This window comes from Alexandromys fortis, unplaced genomic scaffold (genome assembly GCF_014885135.2).
Source record: "Alexandromys fortis isolate MF-2015 unplaced genomic scaffold, M_Fortis_MF-2015_v1.1 scaffold_27, whole genome shotgun sequence".
NCBI classification, from domain to species: Eukaryota; Metazoa; Chordata; class Mammalia; order Rodentia; family Cricetidae; genus Alexandromys; species Alexandromys fortis.
Genome location: NW_026067952.1, coordinates 3,156,347 through 3,173,852, shown reverse-complemented (window position 1 = coordinate 3,173,852; position 17,506 = coordinate 3,156,347). Strand labels below are relative to the sequence as shown.

The 17,506-nt window shown below is 48.1% G+C and overlaps 1 protein-coding gene across 1 annotated transcript; it reads right to left on the bottom strand.

Annotated features, from left to right (window-relative positions):
* Positions 1 to 146: 146 nt before the first annotated feature.
* Wfdc3 (WAP four-disulfide core domain 3) lies at positions 147 to 15,823 on the bottom strand. Its single transcript, XM_050151154.1, has 4 exons — positions 15,662 to 15,823; positions 3,362 to 3,493; positions 775 to 960; positions 147 to 342 (listed from the first exon to the last, which is right to left on the bottom strand). The coding sequence occupies exons 1-4, from the start codon at positions 15,738 to 15,740 to the stop codon at positions 326 to 328; spliced, it is 414 nt and encodes a 137-aa protein (XP_050007111.1). The 5' UTR covers positions 15,741 to 15,823; the 3' UTR covers positions 147 to 325.
* Between the last annotated feature and the right edge of the window lie 1,683 nt (positions 15,824 to 17,506).

Below are 17,506 nucleotides of genomic sequence, written 5' to 3'. Positions count from 1 at the left end.
TTAATACTCTTCTTCATATGTGTTACATTAAAAAAAGGAATCTGCTATCTTTCTTTAATCCATAGGTTTCATAGGCCAGCGCCACGCACAGGCAAACCCACTAGCTCCATCCTCATCTGAGCCCCTGCACAGTACAGACAAGAGGGTCCATGCCAGCACTTTATTGGGAAAGAGAAGTGTCTGTCCCCAGGGCTCTTCCATGTGATCCAGGCAGCAGTAAAAGCAAAGAAGAGAAGGGCTGATAATGGCGGGAATGTCACAAGCCCCAGGACGTCACCCCTCTTGGCTTCCAGAAGATTTCTGGAGCCCCAGACAGTCAGGACAGCTAGGATGCTCCAGCCTCTGCAATGAGAAGACCTTTCAGGTCACAGTGATGCCTTTCGGGCTCCCCTGCCCAGCCATTTCCCTTCCGCCCTGGGAGCCTTGATGGACTTCCTAACTGGCCCTGAAGACTCTTGCCACTTAGAAGTTGGCCCCTCAATGTCCGGTTATCAAATAAGGAATGGCATCTGCTCGGTACAGATACAATCTGTTTTGTTGCCCTGCCCCCAGTCCTCCTATCTCTACCACAGAGAGCCTCTACCACAGAGAGCCACGCCCACTGTAAGCACAGTAATCCCACCAGTCCATATGAAGGGTGTGGTGTGTGACTCAGGATCTTTCTCCCTAACTACATTCTTCATGGCCTTCAGAAGCCGCCTTCCCAGTAGCTAACAGGGGAGTGTAAACTGTCAACTTCATAGCCGGTCAAAGGTCATCATGGGCAATACTCACCTAATTTAGGATTAGCCCCATCGGTCCCGTTGGAGTCTGTGAGCGGTTTGAGTGACTGGAGCCGGGGGATGCAGAAGCGGCCACAGCCTGACTTGCAGCACTTTTCCCCAGGTTGACAGTTCTCATCCACCATGCAGTTGACAATACACAGGCCCACCAGGATTCTGGGACAATGGCCATCCCGCCCTGTGGAGAACACCAGCACAGGGAAAGACGGAGAGCTGGCTCCTCTCTTCCCAAATTTCCATCTACAACTTTTAGATTCAGGGCCCAGGGGAACCAACCCTGACTCCCAACTAGGCGTGGCTGGAAGCAGGGACTCTGGAGGACTGAGACACTACACAGCCAAACACCTCTGACATAGGACTTAGAAAGCTCCCAAAGCCCACTTTTAGGGGCTGATAGAATGCAGACATGCCAGTAGAGCCAAAAGCAGAGAGACAAGGTCCTGCTTTCCCCCACGACTGAATTTCATGTCAATGCCTCATCTGCCACCCTAGAAGTTTTATGCCCCTTCTTTGTGCCACCCTAATCCTGTGTACATGTGTGTGCTTGTGGTATATGCATAGTGTGTGTGGTGTATTTATTTGGTATATGTAGTATGTGTTGTATGTGTGGTATGTGAGTAGTGTATTATGTGTGTAAGTACGTGTATGTATGTGGGGGTGTGCATGTATATATGTGATATGTGTGTGTGTACATGTACTTGTCATAGTATCGTTTCTCAAGGGTACAAGAATGGTACAGATTCGGGAGAAAAGCTCCTTTATAATAAATATTCAGCTTCCCTCTTTTCCCAGATCAGCAATATGCAATACTTGCTTTCCGTGTTGGGTGGCGGCAGTCACAGCTCGCAGCCCGCCTGGACTACCATGGCCTACAACTGACATGCTACAGTGGGTTCTGTGTATTGCAAAGGTAGAAGGGTTTTGCGGGTTGAGAGCTCTGCTGGCTAGAGTTTATGCCAACTTGATACAGGCTAGAGTATTCTGAAAGGAGGAAACCTTACCTGAGAAATGTCTCCATAAGATCTGGCTGTAAGGCATTTTCCTAATTAGTGATTGACGTGGAAAGGCTCAGCCCATTCTGGGTGGTACCATCCCTGGGCTGGCAGTCTGGGTTCTATAATAAAGCAGGCTGAGCTGGGCATGGTGTTGCATGCACTCAGGAGGCAGAGGCAGGCAGATCTCTGTAAATTGGAGGCCACCCTGGTCTATAGAGCAAGTTCTAGGACAGTCAGGACTACACAGAGAAACCCTTGAAAAAAAAAAACAAAATAAAATAGGGGCTGGTGAGATGGCTCAGTGGTTAAGGGCACTGACTGCTCCTCCAAAGGACCTGAGTTCAATTCCCAGCACCCACATGGCAGCTCACAGCTGTCTGTAACTCCAGTTCAAGAGACTCTGACATCGTTATACCAATGCACATGAAATAAAGTCAAATAAAATTTAAAAAGAAAAAGAAAATAGCAGACTGGGAAAACCATGGGGAGCAAGCCAGGGAGCAGCACCCTTCATGGCCTCTGCATCAGTTTCTGCCTCCAGGATCCTGCCTTGTTTGAAGTTCTGCCCTGACTTCCTTCCTTGATGGACTACAATGTGGAACTGTAAACCAAAGAAACCCTTTCCTCCCCAATTTGTTTTTGGCCATGGTGTTTCATCACAGCAACAGTAACTAAGACAAGATTATCAAATAGACTTTCCACTTACAAGATTTGCCATTTCCTGTGGATTTGTCAGGTCAGGCCTTATCACAGTCAAGGGGCATCTGTAACTCACTTGTCTTTCCTAACAAGCTGCATGGACGGACGTACAGACAAAGGGGTGGGCATTGCCTGGGAACATAAACAAACTAATAGGCTGGGAATGTAGCTCAGCAAATACACAGTGTTTGCTCAACAGCCGAGAAGGCCTGGGTTCAGTCCCCAGCAGTGCATAAACTGGACTTGGTGGCTCACGCCTGGGACCCCTGCAAGCAGGTGATACAAATAGGAAGGTCAGAAGTTCAAGGTCATCTTGAGCTAAAGGGAAAGTTCAGTCAGCCTGGGTTACCTGAGACCCTGTCTAAAAAACAAAAACAAATAAACAGAGGTTGAAAGAGAGAGAGGGGAGGAAGGGAGGAAGAAAAGGAGAGGGGAGAGAGAGAGAGAGATCTGAGAGCAGTATCTCAGACCTGTAAAACCAGCTCATGGGGATTAAGCCAGGGTTCTGAGTTTAAGGCCAACCTGGACTACATAATGAGACCCTATCTCAAAAACAAACAAAAATTGATCCAAACAACCAGTGATATTGGGCAACTTTACTGGACAGAGGAAGCAGGCCCCAAAAGAGGGGATTATTTATCCCAGTCACAAAGCATACCCACAGCAGAGCCCAGACAGAAGCTTCGTTACCACACCTCCCTCCTCTAGCTCTTTCCATGCCAGCGTTAACCTTTAACCCTAGAAGGAAGGGTTCCATTGGGATGGAGACCGAGGGGTGTAAAGATAACAACAAGCTCCCCCAGGAAAGCGTCCACAGGAAGCTCCTCCAAGCTTACCTGGTACCCAACGGGCACTTGTGGCTCTCCTCCCAAAGAACCAACATACCTCCCTGGATGTCTCCTCGGCAGGCATGGCCACAGCCAGTGCTGCAGCACTTGTGTCCCTGGGGACAAGATGTGTCCCCGTCACACAGCTCCTCGCATGGAAGAGGGTCAGCAGGACATCCACCACTTAAGTCTGCCACAGAATCAAAGCATTGAAACTCAGAGGTGCTCAAGCCAGGAACATAAAATGCGTTTTTCAGTGGGTGTAAATAGAGACTTTAATATGCAACACTCCTTAATATTCTACATCCATTCCTTGTCTTATGGCCATGAGCCATATTGGTTCTGGTGCTTGCAGTATGGAAAAACACTGATTAGCTCTAATCCACTGTAGCAAACACACGAATTACATACTTCATGCTCACTCTCCCTTCTTTCATACTGTGACAGACATACAGTGCTTGGCACCAACCAACTATATCTCCTGGGATTTGTGCCCTGGTGAAGTCCCTTTCCATACTGACTTAGGCTTCACCCTATGACTTACCTTTACCACAGGGGCATTAGCAAGCCTAATGCAAGCAGAGACTTAAGAGCACCTGCCTGTAGGGGCCTGTCCTCTTGGAATGCCCCTCTCAGAAGCCAGCCAGGGTGCGACAAAGCAGCTTGAGCTACCCTGTGGTGTGATGAGATGCAGTGTGGACAAGGAACACAAGAGAAATACATTCCCGGGGGGGGGGGGGGCAAAGAGGAGGTTCAGTTGGTAAAATGTTTGCCATGCTTTCCTGCATTTGATCCCCAGAGAAGTCTGGGTGTGGCGGCGCCAGCAGTGCAATGGTAGAGATAGGCAGACACCAAGAGCTCACAGGCCAGTCAGCCAAGCCTAGTCAGCAAGTGAGACCCTGACTCAAAACACCCAAGGTGGACAGCTCCTGAGGACTCGCCCTCCATGTTGACTTCTGGCCTCCACACGCTGTGCACATACACAGAGATATGCAGAAATATGCAAATTAGTTGATTAATTCATTAAAATAAATACGCTGGGCAGTGGTGGCACACACCTTTAATCCCAACAGAGGCAGAGGCAGGTGAATCTCTGAGATCAAGGACAGCCTGGTCTACAGAGTGAGTTCCAGGACAGGGAGAGAAACAAAAAAAAAAAAAACAAATAAATGTAAACAAGAAATCTTAACCCAGACATTCTGTTGAGCTCGAAGCTGCACGCATGAATGACCTCAACTACACCGCACGGGGAGATGAACTACCCAGCAGAGCCTGGGCCACCCTCATGGATGTGATGAGGAATCAGGTCACTGTATCTGGGGACAGTTTGCTATACTGTAAATGAGGGTCATTCTTAAAACCCCAAGCCTGAGCCAGGCATTGGTGGCGCACACCTTTAATCCCAGCACTCAGGAGGCAGAGGCAGGCAGATTTTTGTGAGTTTGAGGCCAGCCTGGTCTACAAGAGCTAGTTCCAGGACAGGCTCCAGAGATACAGAGAAACCCTGTCTCAAAAAAGAAAAAAATAAATAATAAACTTTAAAAAACAGGTCTGGTCTGAGAAGCAATAAATTTAGTCCAAACGAATCACTTCCTCCATATTTTTTGAACTAGAGATGACCACAAACTAAGAAGTTTCTGTACCCTTTTTTAACAATTTAATTTTATTTTATGTGTATTGGTGTTTTGCCTACATGTATGTTTGTGTGAGGCTGTCAGATCCCCTGGAACTAGAGTTACAGATAGTTATGAGCGGCCTTGCGGGTGCTGGGAATTGAACCCGCATCCTCTAAAAGAGCAGCCAGTGTTCTTAACCTCTGAGCCATCCCTCCAGTCCCTGCTTTCATATTCTTGATACAAACTGCCACTTCGCTTCTTTCTTTCGGAGACATACATGCTGTGGAGATGAAAGGAAGCCTTCTTTGAAGTAGGAAGCCACTAGCATGAGGGCAAAGTCAAGGACTGGCAAGGGGAGAGGGAGATGCTTTCTTCTTGGTAGCATCATTGAGTTGCCATGGCAGCTCTGACACCCACCTCAGAATTCTTGTAGAGTGGGGGCAGTGAATCACTGTTCTGTAGATGTTCTGTTGTCCATGGCTGAAGACATTCTAGATGTGCCCTTCATCACTGCTGAGAATCCAGAGAAGAGAGTGGGGCCGACCCGGAACTAGAGTAAGCCAGCAGCTGAGGACAAAACTCAGGCCTGGCTTGCAATGAATTGCATTCTAATACGCCATCCCTAAAAGATGCAGGCAACTTGGCCCCGGGAGCAGGCACACCCAAAGAAGACTACATCCAAGCCAAACTAAACTCACCATGAATCATTGCCGTTCTTTAAATGCGGGAGAGAGATGATGAGCAATTAAAAGTTTTGTAGAAAACCAAAATATGCCTAGCCCAGAGCCTCGAAAGCAGCAGGCTATGCATGACAGCACATGGCTGGCTCCAGAGAGTCTGCCGAGATGGAGAGAGCAAGCGCTGGACCCCAAAGATGAGTCATAATAGTCCCGTGTCCTGGGATTGTCCCGCACAGGAATGTTGTGTTGGTATGATGTCATATCAAAACTACATACCCTGATTTTTTTTTTTAATTTGGAAAACAAGGTTACTAGAACTACTGGAGGTATCTCACTACACCTACTCATCATCTACTTGACAAACACTGCAATACGCTTGACAAAAGTAAAATTTCCTCCACCATTGAGAGAGCTGTATATGGAAATCACCCCAGAGGGAAATTCCACAGTCACCAACTTCTCACAGAGTTGAACAATGAACCTAAAAAGAGGGACACCGTACCTACCACGTGTCACCGTTCTAATGAGCTTGGCTCTGATGGGATGAAGGCCAGGAGACTCCGCTCCTCCCTGCTCTTCAGACTTAGTAGAGATCTTACCTCTGCTCTCCCCTAGCCCAGCTTCCCTTGAGCCCCTAGAACTTTGGAAAATTTCAGAAGCAAGGAACAGACCTCTTGGGAGGCAGGCTGGGGTCAGAGGGCATCCCCTTTGATCACTGCTCGGCACTGCCATCCTCCTTCATAGCTCAAATCCATGTCAAATAAATAATTCCTGTCAGCTCAAACACAAACGTAATGGGATGTCACTGCTGTGGGATGGCCTTCGGTATACATGTTGGTTTTTTTTGTTTGTTTGTTTTTTTTTTTTTTTGGTTTTTCGAGACAGGGTTTCTCTGTAGCTTTGGTGCCTGTCCTGGAACTAGCTCTTGTAGACCAGGCTGGCCTCGAACTCCCAGAGATCCGCCTGGCTCTGCCTCCCGAGTGCTGGGATTAAAGGCGTGCGTCACCACTGCCCGGCTACGTGTTGTTTTTATTGATTGATGAATAAAGCTGTTTCGACCAATGACTTAGCAGAATAAAGCTCGACCAAAACAAAGATACAGAGGAGAGTAGGCAGAGTTGAGACGATGCCATGTCGCCACCAAAAGGAGAAAGAGATCCAAACGTTAGCGGCAAGCCACGAACCTCATGACAAAAATATAAACTAAAAGAAATGAGTTAATTTTTAGTTACAGCTAACCACAAAGAGGCCTGAGCCATCAGTTGTAACTGATATGAAGCCTCTAAGTGGTCATTCAGGAACAGGTGGGTGAGAGAAACCGGTCCAGTGGGGCTAGGCGAGACAGAGAAAACCTCCAGTCACACTTCACCACCTCTAAGTCAGACAATGCCGTCCTCAATTTTTTCTTTAATTTTATGTTCATTGGCGTTTTGCCTGCATGGATGTCTGTGTGAGGGTGTCAGAAGCCCTGGAATTGGAGCTACAGACAGGTGTAAGCTGCCCTGCGGGTGCTGGGAACTGCACTCAAGACCTCTACAAGAGCAGGATGTGCTCTTAACCACTGTGCCGTTTCCCTGAGCCCCATACTTTCATATCCCTTAGTTAGTTAGCTAGGTAGGTAGGTAGGTAGGTATATGGGTGTTTGTATGTCTGCATGTATGCCTGATGCCCAAAGAGGCCAAAAGAGGGTTCTGGATCCCTTCTTGGGTTGTAGACAGTTATGAGCTGCCATGTGGGTATGGGTATCAAACCTGTGTCATCTGGAAGAGCAGCCTGTGCTCTTAACAGCTGGGCCATCTCTCCAGCCCCGCCATCCTTATTTTTAAGCTAGACAGTGCTTGTACTCCCTCATACTCTCCTGAAACCAAGTTCCTGAGAAGTTCTAACCACCCATCCTTATCCTGCCCCCAGGAGCCTTGTAAAACATGGTCTTTGTTAGCCGGGCGGTGGTGGCGCACGCCTTTAATTCCAGCACTCAGGAGGCAGAGGCGGGTGGATCTCTGTGAGTTCGAGGCTAGCCTGGTCTACAAGAGCTAGTTCCAGAACGGGCTCCAAAGCTACAGAGAAACCCTGCCTCGAGAAAACAAAAAAACAAAAAAACATGGTCCCTGTGATGATGCCTTTGGAGAGTATGCCCTGCCCTCGATGTCTTGGTTCTGCTAATCTGCGTGAACTCAGCCATTACAAAGTGTGGGGCCCAGTAAGCTCACAGCTAATTATGCTACCATGGATCCTGACAAGAAACAAGACTGGTAGCTAGAACTGGGATGATCACCCCACCCCCTATCTGCACCTCTCCCAACACTCTATGAATCCCCCAAAAGCAGGGATGCTGTAGTCAGTAAATGGGCTTCACGCCTGCATCAGCCCAGGGCTTTGCCTCCCTGGGCCCGTCTGTTAAAGAGCATCACTGCCACCTGTCTGTCACTCAGGCTGTTAACGTCACATTACACAGTCTCTAACGCCCTTTCCCTCGGTGGCCACAGCCTTTTATTTCTTTACCTGGTCCCCTCGGCTGCCTTCAAGTCTCTGCTTTTCCGTGTCTGTATTATGGTGAACTCCTTGGCCTAAACCAGGATCACCTATCACCCAGTCGGCCATGACAGCTTCTCTCCACCTGGCCCTCATCCATTCTTCGCACAACAGAACAGCCTTTCAAAGTGATCATTGGACTAGGCCTCTCCCTCATTTAGACTCCCCTCAATAATCTTTTTTTGGCTTTTTGAGACAAGTCTCATGCAGCCTAGACTGCCTTAAACTCACCCCATAGCCGAGAATGGCCTTGAACTCCTGATCCTCCTGCTTCTGCCTTCCCAGTGCTGGGATTGTGATCATTTCCCACACACAGGGCTTAGGTACTTCCTTACAGACGTTGTTTAATTTGTATTTATTGCTGTGTGTGTGATATGTGTAACTGTGAGTGCATGACTGTCACAGGGTGTCTGTGCTGGTCTGAGAACAACTTCTGTGGTCGCTCCTCTCCTTCTCCTAGGTTGAACTTGGATCCTGAGATTTGTGTGGCCTTCACCCGATAAGACAACTCAGTGGCTCGAATTACTTCCTTCTGCACATAGAATAAAATCTGCAAAAGGAGCTCAAAGCTGTCCTAACTCCGAGCTTTGCCACCTCCCAACCTCACCTGGAACTACCTCCGATTTTCTCCAATCACAATGGACTCTTTTCCCTTCCTTAAGAACAAAACTCTCCCCTCCCTCAGAGCCTCTGTCTTTGCCGCTCCCTCTTCACAACACTCCCCAAAAGGTGGGGACCTTGTTCACCATAGAGACCCATGAGCCAGGTACGGCTGACTCTCCACACGGAGTGTAAATGAGTGATTGATGAGTAAGTGGGCAGGGCAAAATGCAGGTGACTGGAGAGGGAAACAGACCAGACTGGGGCTGGACTAACTGTAGGAGGCCCTGTGCGCTGCCTGGCACATATAATGTGAACTCTCAGAACGCATTTCTTCCAAACTACGTCATCGCTCTGTGAAGATGACAAGATGACAAGGGGCAGACAGAGATGAACACACTTGTCCAAGCCCACTGAGCAAACAGGAGACTCACCGCAGGCTACCTTCAGACCAGAGCTTCTCCCTGAGAGCACAGTCCAGTATCTACCTGTGCCTCACTCACCTGTGCCAAAATAGACCAGCTCTGCTACGGTATACCGGTGATGACGTCAAGGGTTATGTTTTCACAGCTCAGGAAGGAGAGCTTCCTGGGAATCAGTCTCATTAAGAGCAACCCTTCTCGCAGGGCAGTGATGGCACTTGTCTTTAATCCTAGCACTCGGGAGGCAGAGACAGGAGGATCTCTGTGAGTTGCAGTTCCAGGACAGCCAAGGCTACATAGGGAAACTCTGTCTGGGGGGGAGGGGGGCAACCTTCTCTACAGCAGGAGCTAAAACAGTAACTCTGCCAACTTCTGGTCCACCAACTCCACCAGGTCTTGCTCAGTCCGTGGGCTCTGAGGGATCTGTAGTCTACTTCTAGCCTGCCTGCCTAACCCCAAGGGAAAAGGAAGTCCCACCTCTAATGGCCAAAGGCCAGAGTGGCTCACAAAGGCACCACACCTAGGAACCAGCCTCACCCTCAACCCCCACAGTTCAGACTCAGCGGCCAACACTGAGAAGATTTTATGAGGCCCGACAAGCTGACAGTAGGTGACTTGCTCACAACAAGTCCCAGGTTTGGTCCCAGAGCTGGGACCTGAGAGTCCTGACAAGGACTGCTCTGTTCTCTCCTGTCCGAGATGGCTGTCTGAACCAGGTACAGATCACCCCACTGGGTACTGGGAAGGAATTTGCTACCAGGGAGACACGGTTGAAAGGAAAGATTACAGTGCGGTGGAGTTTCAGGGTCTCAGAGAGGGGGTGATCAGCAGGGTGGGGAAGGGGGACTGTTTGCACTCCTGGGCCAGCTGTGGTGTCAAGTAGGCCTAAACTGTAGCCCAGACCCAGTCCCCCTAGAAGCCTAAAGAATCTAATGTATACTCCTGAAGGACTAACACACCCTTTAACACATTATAGTAACTCTCCAGGCTCTTTCCACCTTACAGGGAAACAGAAAGAAGTACAGAGGCTTGCCTGGGGAGCCGCTCCTCTCAGACAACCCAAATCTACGCTTGCAACTTAACACAGAGATTGACACCAGCTTCTGCAGACGACAGAATGTCATTCAGGAGACCGAGGCAAGGAAGTCACAAGCTCCAGGTCAGCCTGAGTGAAACAGTGAGGCTCTGCCAAAGAGGAAAGGGCATAAAAGAAAGAAGAAAAAGAGCCAGGGTCTTGGTCGTACATGCCTGAAATCCCAGGACTCAGGAGGTGGAGGCAGGAAGACCAGGGGTTCAAGGCCAGCTTTGGCTATACAGAGTATTGGAGGCCAACCTGGACTACCTGTCTTGAAAATAATGACCTCATTTCAGAAAATAGAAAATAAACCACCAAATAAATGTATCAAGTATTTTAAATCTATAAAATACCCTAAAGTCTGAGCAACAGGCAGATATAAGGTTGTATATCATATCTGGGTTAGTGCTCCAAAAGTCAGTGTATATATCTAAAGTCACTCCAAGAAAAAGAATTTGGAGAATAAAGAGAGACAGGAAATGTGGCCATAGAGAATACTGAAGAGTACAAATAAGCCAAAATCGCCATGAAAAATCTAAAATAGCAGGAAAATAAGAAGTAAGTTCTACGCAGATGACACCACCAACTTCGCCATCACCATCGTCTTCATCTTCTTCTTAGATTCTTTCTCTCCTCCTTTTGTTTTTTTTTGGCTTTTGGTGGTGGTGGGGTTGGGTTTGGTTTTTTTTTTCTTTTTTGTTTGTTTTTTGTTTTGTTTTGTTTTGTTTTGAGACAGGGTTTCTCTGTGTAGCCCTGGCTGTCCTGGGACTCGCTCTGTAGAACAGGCTGGCTGTAAACTCAAAGAGATCTGCCTGCCTCTACCTTCTGAGCGCTGGGATTAATGGCATGCATCACCATTGCCCTGTGACACCTCCAACTTCTAATAACTTGTGGTGACTCTTAAAGAAATGGTAAAGGAAGCATGACCCAACTAGAAATCTGTGTCCCCTTTCTTCACTCCCACTAACACCTCCCTAGTGCCAAACGTCTCTGTCTTCTATTGGCATTACCCTCCCGTCTCTGGCCCTAACCATGCATGAGTCTTGTCTTCCAAAGACCTTTACATAGGCTTCTCTTCAATATCCAACCACACCCATGCCCTGGCCAGTTAGTTTCAACAACTTCTCCCAGTGGCAGCTCAAATGCCACTGCCCTAGACATACTTTCCTTAGCCGCCCAACCCAGCGCAAGTGCCCATCTTCTCTCTCAGCGTCCATCAATGCCCCTCTGTTGTCCTTATTGCAGCTCAAAATCACGTATTTCTTTGCTTGCTTTGTCCAGCACAGTGTACCCAGAGCTCATCACTGGATACAGCAAACAGTAAAGATCCAGTAGAAGTTTGTGGAGCAAAGATAAACATGGAAGTAGAGAATTAGGGCATGATGACCCTGTAAGAGGGAGAAGGATCTCTTTCCAAAGCCTTCCTAATAACTGCAGAAGAAAAGAAAATCTGTCTCAACTAGTATCAGGACACTAGGCCGCATGTGTGCAGAGGGAGCAGAGTGTCTCGGAAGCAGGCATGTAGGGGAGTGTGTGTTGTCTTCTGCAGACGTCGAGATTCAATTCTGCTGCCTCTGCAGATTCTTTGGGTAGATTGTAGTGGAGAATCTCTCATCTGACTGTGGGAATTGGGAATTAGTCAGCAATTTCCTAATAGCTCTCCACAGAAAAACTGTGGCCTTGCCTCTTGGCATCCTGCTCTGCTTGGCTAGGACTAAACCAATAAGCACTGTGACTTGGGTACTCTGTGTATCTTTGTTCAGTTCTCAGAATAGAGCCGGCATTTGTATTGTTTCTCAAAGTAAACTAAAACCAATCATCAGGGAATAATTTGGTACCTTGACACCAGATGGTGTGTGTATGTTGACAGAGGAGCAAGTTAATCTGCCCACTAAGTGTGAAGAGGCTTCTTACCCAATTTCTGTTTGAAGAGTGGGACCACACATCTCTTGTTGCAGCCAAATGCACAGCATCTCTTCACGCTGGACATGCCTTATGTGTGGTGCACAAGTTAGAACAGAATGGCCCCTGAATAACTTTGGGACTACCTCTTATCCTCTCTGTTTCAAAAACAGACACACAGGAGCTGGAGAGATGGCTCATGAGTAAGAGCACTTACTGTTCCTACAGAGGACCAGGGTTCAGTCCCCAAACTGGCTGTAACTCTGGTTCCAGAGAATCTGATGCCCTCTTCTGGTGTAGGAGGGTACTCGCACACCTGTGGTGCACAGAAACTTGAACAAGCACACACACATATAGATCAAAATAATACGTTTTTTCAAAGGCATGCACTGAGGAGATAGTTAGTCAGTAAAGCACTTTCTGGACAAGCATAAAAAACTGAGTTTGGGGGGCTAGAGAGATGGCTCAGTGGTTAAAAGCATTGCCTGCTCTTCCAAAGGTTCTGAGTTCAATTCCCAGCAACCACATGGTGGCTCACAACCATCTGTAATGAGGTCTGGTGCCCTCTTCTGGCCTGCAGACATACACACAGACAGAATATTGTATACATAATAAATAAATAATATTTTAAAAAAACTGAGTTTGGATCTCCAGCACCCACGTTAAAAATAATAATAACACTCAGGAGGCAGGAGGATCTCTGTGAGTTCAAGCCCAGCCTAGTGTACAGAGGGAGTTTCAGGACAATCAGAGCTATTACACAGAGAAATCCTGTCTCAAAAAAACAACAGTCGCCTGGCAGTGGTGGCGCACGCCTTTAATCCCAGCCTGGTCTAGAAAAGCTAGTTCCAGGACAGGAACCAAAAGCTATGGAGAAACCCTGTCTCGAAAATCAAAAAAAAAATAAATAAATAAATAAAAATTTAAAAAAAACAGTAGTAATAATGATGATGATAATAATAATAATAATCTTTAAAAATAGAAACAAAAACCAGGCTGGTGAGATGGCTCAGTAGGTAAAGGCACTTGCCAAAAACCTGAAGACCTGAATTTGATCCTCAAGTCCCACATAGTGTAAAGAAAGAACCCGTTCCCACAAGTTGTCCGACATACACATGCACACCCTAGCTGCTGAACACACACTAAATAAAAATGCAAATAAAGTTTTAATTTTTTTTAAAAGAGGCAGGTTCAGGGGAAAGAAGTTGAGACCAGTTGCCGTTCAAAATGAGCTCCATTGGGAAGGAACACCTAGGACCATGGAGGTCATGATCACACGAACTGGGATTGGGAGAGGATAAGAGGGACAGCCTAAAGTGAAAACAAGACAAGACAGCTGAGGTGAACAGCATGCAGGGAGGTGGGGGAGGGGAGAGTTTCTCCAGGGAGCGGGGAGCCTGGCCACAACTCAAAGCCAGTTTCAGGGGAGGCTCAGAGCTGTTTACTGAGACCAGGAAGAACATTTGTTTCCAAGTCCTTGCTAGACCAGGAGGAGAGGGACCAGAGCCACAGGGGAGCCAGGCTGGATTTCCAAAGGCGGCCAGAGGCTCTGTGATCTAACATCTATAATCCCAGTTCGCGGAAAGAGGAGGCACAAGGACTCTAGGTTCCAGGCTGTCCTAGGCTGCACAGCAAGATCCTGAGAGGAGAAGGGAGGAGGAAGAGGAGGAGGAGAAGGAGGAGGAGGAGGAGGAGGAGGAGGAGGAGGAGGAGGAGGAGAAGGAGGAGGAGGGGGAGGAGGAGGAGGAGGAGGAGGAGGAGGAGGAGAAGGAGAAGAAGAAGAAGAAGAAGAAGAAGAAGAAGAAGAAGAAGAAGAAGAAGAAGAAGAAGAAGAAGAAGAAGAAGAGCCAAGCCTGCGGGTTCCAGGCTGTCCTGAGCTACCCAGCAAGACCCTGACTTCAGAAGGAAAAGAAAAGAAAAGGCCAGGTGTGGTGGCACACACATGTAATCCCAGCACTCAGGAGGCAAAAGTGGGAGGATCCTGCATATGAAGTCAGAATGAGCTATACAGTGAGATCCTGAACTACGTCCCTAAGTCCTTAGTGCCTTTTCTAAAATCATTATGGGGGCGAGGAAGGGGGGCACATGTATGGCCACATGTGTGTGGAGCTCAGAGGATAGCTTTTTTTTTTTTTTGGTTTTTCGAGACAGGTTTTATCTGTGGTTTTGGAGCCTGTCCTGGAACTAGCTCTTCTAGACCAGGCTGGTCTCGAACTCACAGAGATCTGCCTGCCTCTGCCTCCCAAGTGCTGGGATTAAAGGCGTGCGCCACCACTGCCCGGCAGAAGACAGCTTTGTGGAGTCAATCGGTTCTCTCTTTTCACCTTTGCACGAATGCTGGGAACGGAACTTAGGTCTTCAGGATTGCAGATCAGGCAGGAAGCACCTCTACCTGCTGGGCCACTTCTGTGTACCCACCGTCCCATGATGTCCCATTCGCTATCTTGAGCAGGCTTTCCCTCACAACACTACTCTAGTCCAAAGAAAAAGGTATGAGCCACCAAGGGCACGTTCTTTCCTGATAGGAGACAAAGAGCTGGGGTATGGAATGCTTAGAGACCTCAAAGGGGAAACGGGTAACATACCAGAGACAGTCTAGGAGGTGGGAAGTTCTCTGGTTCTATCCATCGGAGAGACAAGGCCAGGAAACACACTGGGATCTTGCCCCTCTATGAGGTCTGCTTGGTGGGCCTTATCACAGCCCGTGCTAGAGCACTTCTGCCCGGCAGGCCATGACCTATCGCTCTGGCACAGACCTTTGCATGGGTTCTGATCAAGAAGGTACTGTTCCTCTTTACTAAAAGAGATTTCATACTAAATTGAGATAATTGGTTAGGACTAAAGAGATGGGGGGGGTGGTCAGCCTCTACCACTGGGGGCTGAAGAGATGACTCAGCTGTTAAGAACACTTAATGCTCTTCCAGAGAACACAGGTTCAGTGCACAGCACCCATCTCTGGCAGCTCCCAACCATCTGTACCTCCAGTTCAAGGGGATCCTACTCCCTCTTCCGGCTTCCACAGGCACCCATACACACTTGACATACATACAGAGAGACACCTACATACATCTTTTAAAAAAAGAGAGAGGGAGAGAATGAGAGTCAAATGTATCTCAAGGAGCTCAGCATCTCCATGAACTCCTATGCAGATCATCTCTGCAACCCCCTTCTCTTCTTGCCACACAGATACCCACACACCCCATGACTACTAAGACAAGTAAATCAGTACTGCTGCAGAGGAAGACACAGAGACAGAGACAGACGGACAGAGAGAGGGGACTGTTGCATGACCCTGTCCTCATTAAATGAACTCTAAGCAATAGCTGGACTGTCTATCCTTGTAAGTCCTAACTCCTTGTTGCAGGAGAACAACAAAACCCAAGTCAACTTACCCTTACTGTCCCAACATTCTTCCCATCCAGTTCTTCCTACAGAGATGATTGGCTCCACAGATAAGAAGCCTTAGAAGACAGGAGATGATCTCTCCCCTAGTAACTTTCTTTTAGCCAGGGACCCCAAATGATAGCTCACCGTGCTCTCCTGCAGTTACCCAGGATGCCAGGGACCCAAGAGCGAGAAGCGCCTTCGTGAGGGAGAAGTGGTTTAACATCCTGCTGGCGTTGAGGGTTGAGAGCTCAGTTCAGGGCAGAGGCAGCAGCAGAGGAAGGGACAGGACTGGGTAACTGCTGTCAATCCAATCCCAACAGTTTTACTTTATGCAGTAACCTCCCACCACCCAAAGAACGTCTTCTCCTCACAACAAGAACAGTGATTGGCTGCTGGTGTGTGGAAATTTTCCTGGCACTACCAAAGGGCCCATGTGATGGGAGGGACCAACTACTGTCATACAATATACATAACACTCTTAGACAAGTGATGCGGATCTCAATGGAAAGCTAGAAAAAATATGGAGAGGTAGCTATTGGGTTAAAGGTCAAAGAGAGACCAGAAGGACTTTGGAAGGACTCAATCGCAGTCAAAATGACAGAGGGTGAAGCAGACCAGCTGTTCTCCCTGGGTTCACACTGGGACCCTGGTGGGGAGGACCAGAGATGAGAGAATAAACAGGCCAAAACTGGGGTCAGGAAGGCTGTGAGGGCTAATGACTCAAGCCAGCAAGTTTATTAGTATCACAGTTCTTTCCATACCTCTCAAATGGGGAGGCAGAAAACAAACCAGGGGAGTTCATCCAGCAGGAGAATCGCAGGGAACTCTAGTTCCTCTTTTGCAAAGTTCATTCTGGTATGATAAGCAAAATATTTCATATCACAGGGTTTGTAATATACAACCACAGCTTTACATGAAACCATCGATCTCAGGGCACTGGCCTGGGCCCCCCAGAGCCCTGGCACCAGTCCACTGTTGGCCTTGCCAAGAATGGCCCTGGCAGGGAACAAAAGTTCAGTGTTCTTCCTTCCGTCCACAGAGACCTGGAAGGGCCTTTGGCCCTACCTAGCCCCTGACAGAGGGAAGAACTGGAAAGACAACTTCATAAAAAAATTACCAAACTAGTGCTGTAACTGAAGCCTAACATTCTGTCCATCCTTGGCAACTGTCAGAACCCACGGGAAAGCAGCCTCCAAGTGTTTCGGCGTCAACACAAGTGCACAAAAAGTTTACAACTTGGTGCCTGTGAAAGGGACTGAGAGTGATCATGAGTTAGTATGCAGAGAACAAAGATCCAGTCTCCCAGCCAATGGTCTTAGCCCTTGGCTTCGTGACAGGGTCTTGCTATGCAGGCCAGACTGGCCTCAAACTCCTGAGCCTCCTGCTACTTCCTCCTGAGTTCTGGGGTTATGTGCTGCATCACACCTGCCCATGGCCAACGGTAGCAATCACATCACAACAGTTCTCTTTCCTAACGCAAAACTCATACACTTCACACCACCTGATTACTGTAACTTACAAAGAGAAACGTTATCACCCATAAATCTACTCTTTCACAGATCCAGCTTACCTCTGAGACAGTGCTAAGTGGGGCTCTGGAGAACACAATTGCTAAGCCCTTCATCCTCAACCATCTAGGGGAAGGAAAACCAGCTCTCTGCAACAGGGCTAGTTCACAAGCCAAAACTCAACCTTCATTCCTGATGCCTTCAGACACAAGAGGCAGACTGACTAGGCTAGTGAGTATTTGGGATGGCACGGGCAGCCCTCCTCTTGTTGACTTTTCTGGTTCCTGAGTCGGATCGCTCCAATTCCAGGGCCTTGTATCAAGTTATCAGATGTCCAACAGTTTTCAAGACTTTACTTCGGACAGCCCCCTGGGTTGCCCAGTTGCAGTCTAGGCTCTGCCGCCCTCACATCTACACTCATCCCTCGGCACCCGAACACCCACACTCGGTCCCCAGCCGTCGTCCTCCAGGGGTTTGGAAG